Source organism: Hibiscus syriacus, unplaced genomic scaffold (genome assembly GCF_006381635.1).
Source record: "Hibiscus syriacus cultivar Baekdansim isolate YM2019G1 unplaced genomic scaffold, ASM638163v2 tig00110630_pilon, whole genome shotgun sequence".
In the NCBI taxonomy this organism is placed as follows: domain Eukaryota; kingdom Viridiplantae; phylum Streptophyta; class Magnoliopsida; order Malvales; family Malvaceae; genus Hibiscus; species Hibiscus syriacus.
In genome coordinates this window covers 352,494-362,680 of record NW_024062805.1, presented here as the reverse complement: position 1 = coordinate 362,680, position 10,187 = coordinate 352,494, and the positions used below count along the sequence as shown (strand labels likewise).

Here is a 10,187-nt window from a genome sequence, read left to right as displayed (position 1 = left end):
TGGCTCGTTGACGGAATTGTTGTATTAATTTATAAGTTGAGAGGAGAGATGTGAGAAATTAATCGGCGGAGAATGGTATTTATAGAGAGGAAAGTTATACAAAACGTGGTACCTGCCCCGCACTATATAAAATCATGTCAGGAGTAAAGGTATGTCACGGTACCTGCCCCGTGCTATATAAAATTATTAGGAGTAAAGGTATAACGCGGTACCTGATCCGCGCTATATCCCTACGTGACGTATAGCGCGCTGCAGGGGCCACGCTATACCCACGTGGCGCCAGCTCACCGTATAGCGCGGTACAGGGGGCGCACTATACCCCACGTGGCGCCAAATCATCATATAACGCGATGCAGGGGCACGCTTTACTACTAAGGGTGTTAGATCGAGAAATATAATCTGACCGATGTTAGATCGATAATATTACCGATCACCGATGATATATCGGGAAAATACCCTACTACCTGCTAGTGCTTTTTTATTTTTTTGTGCTCTCTCTCTCTCTATTATTATTTTCATTTGTCTCGGCACATGTAAAGCTCAGTGTTTAGGATAAATGAATGATCAGGGAATGATGCACGTGGAACGTGCTGATCTGCAGAGGCTGGCATATATAGGACTGGGACTAGGATTAGGCTGGATCGTAGTGCTTGGGGTTGGCCTTACCGTTTTTGGTCAAAGTTTCTAATATCAGAAACAGATACGTATCGATTATGTAATTTCTGAAATTTTGAATTAGTTCCCGAAAATCTTAGCCTGCTTTCATACAGTAGCTGTTTGAACATTTATCGAGAACCAGTTCATGAAGTAATGAGACATCAATGTCTGCTTCACGATCTCACTATTAATAATATAAATGTTTATGTTTGGCTAAAACTAATATAAAGTTTTGTGGAAGGAGTGATGTTCAATACAATTTCACACATAATTATGTGCGTCACAAGGGGTTTTGGGAAATATTGCAATGAAGCTGAAAAATATAGCTTTGACAGTTTATAATGAATAGCAGTTCTGTTTCTGTTTGGGCTTCAACGCATGGCCTTGTCTGTCATCGGCAAATTTGAAACATGATCTTCTGGGTACATGTCATTGGCAACTTGCCCTCTGGATTTGTTGTTCCATGTAGTACATCAGCTGTGGCGGCTCCGTCAGCTTTACCAGAGTATCCAGCCCATACAATGGCTGCAATAAGTGGGCCGTTCTTAGCGTCAAAACTAGTGCAATTGGACCCTCGGAACACATGACTATTTTGGAAACTAGATCCTGTTGGCTCCCTGGCAAAGGCAACCCTGTCCGGTCTTTGAATTCTGCTTCAATTAATTGGTCTAGTACCATAACTAGAACTGTTGCATCTGCTTGCTGAGCAGCCTCGATTGCCCCACTCAATAATTCATCAGGGCAAGCTACATCTGCAGTACATCCCATCCGGTGAATTGTCTTCGCGTAATCCCCTATTCCTTATAAAGGAGATTTGTAATCCACATGCAACACCTAATGGTACATAAATAAGAAAACCGATTTACCAACAGAAGAGAATTAAAAAGTTTAATGAACAAATCATTTTGATTAGAATTGACCAGCAAGGTTACCAATATGGTAGCATTCACATTAGAGTTTGGTCCGATGACAGCGACGGTACGGTGATGTCGGAGCGATAAAAGCAGTGAAGTAACTTGATTTACCAACATCCAACGGTTATCTACAGATCATAATGAATATCAGGATTATATCTATCTGATGATGATCTTAGATCTTATCCGTTGAGCTTTCATTGACCTCGCACAGTCTTCCGTGGGAGATTAGGGTCCGCGCAAGTGGGGACACCGTTGACTTGATTTTAAGAGCACATAACGCTGCAACATGACCTTCCTTTACACATCATGAATGATACATTGAATGTATCATTGACGTTCTGTTGGCTTACACTGCCATTGAAGTGGGGCTCCATTAAGTGAGTCCGGCTGCAACACCGAACTTGGTTCCAGGGCCTACATTGGAAACTACGTGAAGAGCCTCAGACCACCATTCGTAGCCTTCGATCCCCAGCCGTGGAACTGCTGCACCATTGTTCACCAACAACCTAATCTTCTCCTGCAACGTCAACCTTGTTAGAAACTCCTTCACTCTATCAGATATCGGCACTGAAACCTTGCAGAACGAAAAGTTCGTCGCCGTTGCATCTTTGGGGTATCAAGCAAACGGGTCACAGGATTCACCAAAACAACCCAATAGTAAAAGACAAAAGAGAACAAAGGCGGCGCTGCCATTGCCCATTGGCAATAGCCATTTTCATTTTGGGAAATAGTTTTTGTGGATATTTGTGATGATACAATGGCTAAAAAGATTGTTTAGTATTTATATACATAATGATGCAGTTTCTTCAAGGAATTGAAATAGTGACGATGCAGCGGAAATAGCGACTTCGATCATTACATGTTCATATCGTTCTTTATTTTTGAACTGCTTTTATTTTATTATTTTTACAGATATTTTGTTTAAAAATAAGTAATAATGAGGTTGATATTATAAATCCATATATGTCAGTTAACTATGTTTCGTTGATACTATAAATCTGATCTAAAAGAACTGGTCAAAAGATTTGTAGCACAAAACCTTATGTTCAAGTATACTATCCATTTATCAACATTTAATTCAGGGAAATGAGAAATCACATCCATTTGTGAGAATCAAACCCTACAAAAATCATGAGAAAAAGATTATCATAGCACTTCAGGAATAGGTTCCAACACAGGCATCCAGGGCCTGCAATTCCCAAATCGGTGCCCAGAAACAGGAGGAATCCCATTCGTATATTTCTCTTCCTCGCTCACCATCACATCGGGTAAAACCTTAGCACCGCTTATCTTTTTCTTTCGACCACAACAAGCTGCTTTTATGATAACCATATCCGCATCCGTAACCCTGCAATGAACCCTCCCTATAGGAACCAAAACGTAAACTTTACCCACCGAAAGTTCATCGTCAGCTCGCATAGCAACCACACGACGAGCTCGTTTCAAATCTTCCACGGCACATATGATATGCCCAGGCTCATCAAGCATAATCTCCGCCGCCTTCGCCGGGAGCTTCACTTTCCTCAGCTTCCCCTGAGCGTCAATAACCTTGGCAAATTTGTTAACGCTGGATGAGCCGTTTCCCATCGGAAGTTGAAGTAGCTTAATTAGTAGTATTGGATGTTGAAACTTGAAGAATGTAAAGGCTGCGTTTTGGGTACATATATAGTGGGATGAGGAGGAAGGGTCAACGAATCAAAGGAAAAACTTTGGGGGACTCATAGTTGAGGAAACGCGGATGCTGGGAATGGGATCTTTTGCTTTGACATTGGAAGTAAGGTTTTGTTGTTTGGGATGGAAGGTGGGGTTTAGGTGGTCCAACAAATGGTACCGCTATTTGGCTCAAGTGAAGTATGACTTGGTATCTTGCAATGTCTGAATAACCTGATATCTTCTGGCCGCCCACATTTTTCAAAGAAAAATCCATTGATAACCATGGAATTAGGGAGTGCATCGATATTGGTGTTGGATAAGCATTGCATTTTCCTTTTACTTTTTCTTCAATTAACAAAACGTGTTCAAAATATTTTTCAGCCTTAAATTAGGTTACTCTACCGCAGAACTTCCCTAAAGATTTTCAATGTGAACTCAACCCGAATCTAGAGCAACCATCTATGCGCATTGTATATCCAAAGGTTTTCCAATCATAAATTAAAACGCTTGTTCAATCGATTTCAAAGACAAGAAAATACATCTTAGTTGAATTTTATTAGTATAATGTTAAAAAATATTTCTAATATTTAAATAAAAATCATTTTAATATTTCAAAAAATAATTATTTTTAAAGTATTTTTATTTCAACATTTTATTTTATGACAAAATACTCTTAATTGAATGTGAATAATTAATTAATGATCAATATTTTTGCTGACGTGATAAATCTTATGTGTCTAAAGTGATGACATGTTACATATTTAAAGTAGTGATTTGACATATGACATGTGTTCAAAGTGATGATATAAGACACGTCATACATCTAAAGTGTTGTGATATATATCACGTTTATAAAATGATGACATGCTACATATCACGTGTTTAAAGTAATGATATAGTATTGTTATAAGTATAAAGTCATCAACGAAAAATTATTAATCATTAGTTTGAACTTTCCAATCGACTAGCAGTAACGGAACTTTCCAGGGAAAATTATGGAAGTTAATCCACAAAAGTACAATACCAGAGACTTGCTGCCACAAGTACATTTTACAGGGTAATGGCATTAGTACATCACACACATCCAAATTTAAACTCACTTGGGGTCTAATTCAACTTCAAACATATTTGATGAAATACAGGCTTTTCTTTCCCTGAAGTTGGGTGTGCAGTGTGCTGAGATGGAAATGGGGTTTTCAGAGTCTTTAACTTCTTCCTAACCAATCATTTTTGCTGTTTCACTACTTGATATACTGAGACGTCCACTTGAAGCCATCGCAGTATCCCATTTTGCGTACAATGCTGCACATGAATATCTTGAGTGGACCGACATTTGAGTCTGCTAGGTTTACCTTCCCCTTGCCTGTTGTGAAGTTACTGAGACCGAGATGATATCGTAACTCATCCTCCGAGGCGGCATATGGTATATCGATCTTGTTTCCTAGAATAAGAAATGGGACATTGGCAAGGGCCTCATCGGAAAGGAGTGCGTCCAGTTCCTTCTTTGATTCTGCAAACCTCTCTTTATCATAGGCATCTACCAGGTACACCACAGCATCCACCTAGAAGCCGGAAAATACAAAAATCAGGGTTGTTCACTCAAGACCATGAAGCCGTGGATTATAACAAGAAATAATAAGAACAAAGAGGTATGTCAGAAAGAAAATCAAAGGGAGAGACAGGCAACATGAACACATCCACTCTACATGTAGTAAAAATGCTATGAGAACCTAGTCCAATCCTAAATCCTTAATTGTTTGAAAGCAAAACAAAAGATTTCTTCGATACAACCTTAATGTTCCAGCTGCCAATTCTGGACCTCCCCTTAGGTATGGCTGGTTTTGAGGCAAAATTATGAAGATATGTTATAATTAAAGATCCGGCAAACTACAAGGAAAGCTAAATCTCCGCAGATAATACTCGGCCATCTTTCTAAAATTAAATATCATGAAGATATGCTTTAATTAAAGATGAAAAACTACTACTTACAGCAAAACTGTTCAGATTTTGGTTATGTTTGAGTGCCATGTTTAAACCAAGACAAGAACAGGAAGAAAAGAGTCAATATGCTAAACATCCATTTAAGCATTTCATAAGATGATCATGAAGAACAATCTCACTGAAAAACCATCAGCATGAAATGATTTGAAACGAAATATTAAAGATGTTCTTCTTCGCTGTCTCATACATCACAAAATAAAGATAGCTCAAGTATTACACAAAATATATGAAAATCCGAAAACCAGACATCGAAGAGTTAGCCTACAACTTCAGAAAAAGTCAGAAGGAGGTTGACAGGAAAGTAAAAATGATAATAAAATCAGATTTTTGCAGCTTATCTGATAGCCATTTAACACAAACTGTTTAAGTCAGAAATCCCTTGTGAAACAAGGACAAAATATATCAAAATCTGCCAACTAAAACATGAATTGCAAGTGGAAAAGAAGAGTCGGTAAAACTTAAAGCCAACATACATGAGAACTCAGTCCTGCCAACTGAGATTGTAAGACTAGAAAATAAATTCAAAGAAAACAGAATTCGGTGAATGTCCGAATCAATTAAAACAAATAAATATTCACGCTAAGATGACAAACTGTCAAATGCAGTACGTTCGCGAGGTTATCAACCATACAAACAGTACAAAAAATTGGCATCGTTACTAACATTTGATTACCTAAGCATAGCAATCTTTCCAGACTCTGCGAGCAATCTGATGACCTCCCAAGTCAAATGCTTTGAACTTAATTTTGCCAATACTAAGCTCTTCGGATGTGGGATACTGAGTTGGCTGATGTTGGACCAATCTCTGGAAACACAGTTCATTAATAATCAACATCACTAATTACCTCAGTAATAATCAAGCAGCTTGCTAATTTCTAGAAAATGATACAAAAATATATATATAAAGACAAACAATAATTAGCAATCGAAGTTGGTTCGGAGGTCGAAAATTACAGTTGCAATTTGGAGCATAAAGGGTAAGTGATGTAAGAGGGAAAACGAACCTCATCTTCCAACATGTGAAGCAGCGTGGTTTTACCGGCATTATCGAGGCCGAGAAACAAGATCTTAGCCTCTTTCTGCCAAAGGCCGAGGGAGGCGAGAACGCCGTAGAACCAATCCACAAGGAACATCGTTTAAGCCCTTCGATTCGAGGTTTATGGCATTTGTGGGAGAGGGTAGGTAAGTAAGTAAGTAAGATGGATGTAATCAAGGCATCATCATATCATAAAAGAAAGGAAACAGTTGTGACCCCAGGATTAAGAAAATGAAAAGTGAGGGGGTAATTTTGGGGGACAACTATGGCCATTGTATATATATTATATATAAAACATCATTGTTCTGGTTTTTTATGGAAACTGTGCTCTCCAATTCAACTCTGTTCCGTAAACTTCAACCGTTGATTATTTTTTCATAATTGAAAATGAAACGAATCATGGAACTCCTCTTTTATAATGCCATATTTCAATCTCTATAGAATATTATATGTAATTAATTATGCATGCGTTGGCTGTTATTCTCCAACGCATAATATACGCAACAAGGCAAATGCTCTCAGCTCTAAACCCAAGCTTATTCTCGATTCCTGCTTCTTTTTCCCTTCATTTAAAAGGTCCTCTAAATATTCAGGTTCTAGATTGATTTTACTCCCTATTTTAATTCAGTTTGATTTTATTCCTCGATTTTTTTAATTATATTTATTTTCAAATTAGTATTGTTGACTCCGCCTTTATCAATTGGATCCTTAGTTAATCTATCTACTAATTTGAATGTTAAATATTGACTCAAATATGACGTTAAATATATCTATATATAATTATAAATAGGGTAAAGTTATAAATAGTCACCGAACTTTTAGGAGGCTTGCATTTTGGTCACCTAACTTTTGAAAATTAAAATACAATCATCGAACTTTTAGTTCGTTTTCAGTAAGGTCCATATCATTACCTCTCATTAGTTTTAGCTGACATGACATGTAAACCCATTAACCCTCTTCTTCTTCTTCTTAACCAACAGAGGAGGGACGACGGCGAGGAGACACAATCGACTGGGTTTTGATCAGAATGGTGGTGGCGGTGTGGCAAACGGAAGGCCAAATCGACCAAAAATCGATGAAAATAGAAAAAAAAGCATTGGGATTTTTTGACGAGATTTGGGGCCCTCTCCATGGTGAATGGAGGTGACTCTCGACAAGTGACTAGCGAGGTTTTTTTCAGAATGAGGCGGCACTCCTACTTGTACCAAAGGTGACGGTCATCGACGACGGAGATAGGAGATGGGCGTTCGAATGGTCTTCTCGCAATTTAGGACGAATGGTCAATGGTGAGTATAAATCGAGGGTCGGGTGTGGTCAGGAGGCAATGCCGATGACGATGGTGATGGCGGTGTGAGCCACCGCTAACCAGAGGTGGGGTGAACAAGAGTTATTTTTACGTATGTGTGAAGAAGAAGAAAAAAGAAGGAGATAACAGGAGCTAAGTGTCACGTCAGCTAAAACTAACATGAGGTAACGACAAGGATCTTACTGAAAATGAACTAAAAGTTTAATGATTGTATTGTAAATTTAAAAAATTTGGTGACAAAGTTACAAGAACCCTAAAAATTCAGAGACTATTTATATAATTTACCCTTATAAATATGTACCGATTTAATAATTTAAATTTAATATATTAAAAAATAAACAAATATCCTAAATTTTAATGCAATAAATATGAATTATCCATAAAATACATATTATAGGTGTTTATGAGTCATGTTTATATAAACTATCACCACGCTTAATACTTGTTTCACTGTGGAAAATATTAATTTAATGTTATTTTTAGTGAGTTTTAAGATATTAATTTAGTAATTATACACGTCTAATGGTTTATTTTTATGTTACGATATATATTATTATTAAATTAAAAATAATAAACATAGATATTACATATTTATTATTATCTTGGTTAAAATTATTAAATTTAAATTCTATATAATATTTTATAAAATATCAAAACAATCAAATAATTTTTTGTGTAAATGAAATTATTACTATTAAAAAATTTTGAAACATAAATTACATAACTTTCAACAAAGTATCGATACATTTTTATAAAAGTATTTATACTTTCAACATATCAGGTAAATTTTACCGGTTTTATCATACTGTTACCTGATATGTTGAAAGTATCGATCCTTTTTATAAAAAGGATCGATACTTTACAATATAACAGGTAAAAATATGATGTAATAGGTAGCACTTATATAATGTAATTTGTAGCGCTTATATAATAAAATAGGTTAATTACTGGAAACATTATCAAGCACAATAACATATTAGGTACCGCTTATATAATGTAATATGTAGCGCTTATATAATAAAATAGGTTAATTACTGAAAACATTATCAAGCACAATAACATATTAGGTACCGCTTATACAATGTAATAGGTAGCGCTTATATAATAAAATATGTTAATTACTGGAAACATTATCAAGCACAATAACATATTAGGTAGCGCTTATATAACGTAATAGGTAGCGCTTATATAATAAAATAGGTTAATTATTTAATTTGTTATTACAATATATTAGGTAAACACCTAAAATATTACCAATGATAACATAACCGGTTATTTACTGGAAACATTATCAAGTATAATAATGTAAATGGTAAAAAAAATAAGCGCTACCTATTATATTAAACTAGCTACCGGATATGTTGAAAGTATCGATTTCATTTAAATAAGTATCGACACTTTTAAAATTTAAAAGAAAAGCAGTAATAGTACCTATAAACATCAAATACAATAAAACAATATTATTTATTAACAAAATAATAATATTATTTTTAAAATATTAGAATAATTTATTTAATATTATTTATGTAAATATTATTATTAAAATATTATAACTATAATTTTATAAATAAAAAATTATGATAGTTATATTTTATTAAAATAAAATTATTATAAATTATATTTTTTATTTTTTATAATAAGAATAATATATCATTAATTATATTATAATGAGAGAATAGTTAAACATATGTGTCAATACATTTTCTAAAAGTATCGACACATATGTTATAATTATAATGTAATAGGTAAATTTACAATGTAATAGGTAAATTTACAATGTAACTTATATACAAAAATAATAAAACAGGTAAAAATTACCGAAAATATTATTATTTTAACAAAATAGGTAAAGCGCTACCGGTTTTGTTATTTTTTTATCGGTTTTGTTATTGTTAGACATTTTACAAGAAATGTTAAAAAACAATGATGTTTTAGGTAGAAATAATAATGTTTTAGGTAATTTTTATTGGTTTTGTTATGCCTAACAATAACAAAACCGGTAAAAATAGACTTTTTAATGATAAAATTAGTAAACACAAATTATACAAATTAATTTTAATTTTTTAGTTGGTAAATTGTCACAATAAAACTAATGAAAAAAAGGACACGGTATTTCTATTTCGATATTAGCTTTCAAATAATAAAATATATATATATATATATATATATATATATATAATTACAATATAATTTTTTAAAAAAATCATAATTACAATATAATTATAAACATAAAATATAATAAAATAATATTATTTATTAACAAATAATAATATTATTTTTAAAATATTAGAATAATTTATTTAATATTATTTATGTAGATATTATTATTAAAATATATATCTATAATTTTATAAATAAAAAATTGTGATTATTATATTTTATTAAAATAAAATTATTATAAATTATATTTATTATTTATTATAATAAGAATAATATATCATTAATTATATTATAATGAGAAAATAGTTAAACATGTGTGCCGATACATTTTCTAAAAGTATCGACACATATGTTACATCGAAACCGATAATTATAATGTAATAGATAAATTTACAATGTAACCAGTATAAATATACCGGTTGTAACCCCCACAGACCGATAAGGGTAGCTCTATCCG

General features: G+C 33.7%; 1 protein-coding gene and 1 pseudogene across 1 annotated transcript; both read right to left on the bottom strand.

The window, feature by feature from the left end:
- Positions 1-2,647: 2,647 nt before the first annotated feature.
- Positions 2,648-3,179, bottom strand: LOC120136417. The gene has a single exon (XM_039152469.1). The coding sequence runs from the start codon at positions 3,159-3,161 to the stop codon at positions 2,721-2,723; it is 441 nt and encodes a 146-aa protein (XP_039008400.1). The 5' UTR covers positions 3,162-3,179; the 3' UTR covers positions 2,648-2,720.
- A 1,064-nt stretch (positions 3,180-4,243) lies between these two features.
- On the bottom strand, positions 4,244-6,388 carry LOC120136421 (annotated as a pseudogene).
- Between the last annotated feature and the right edge of the window lie 3,799 nt (positions 6,389-10,187).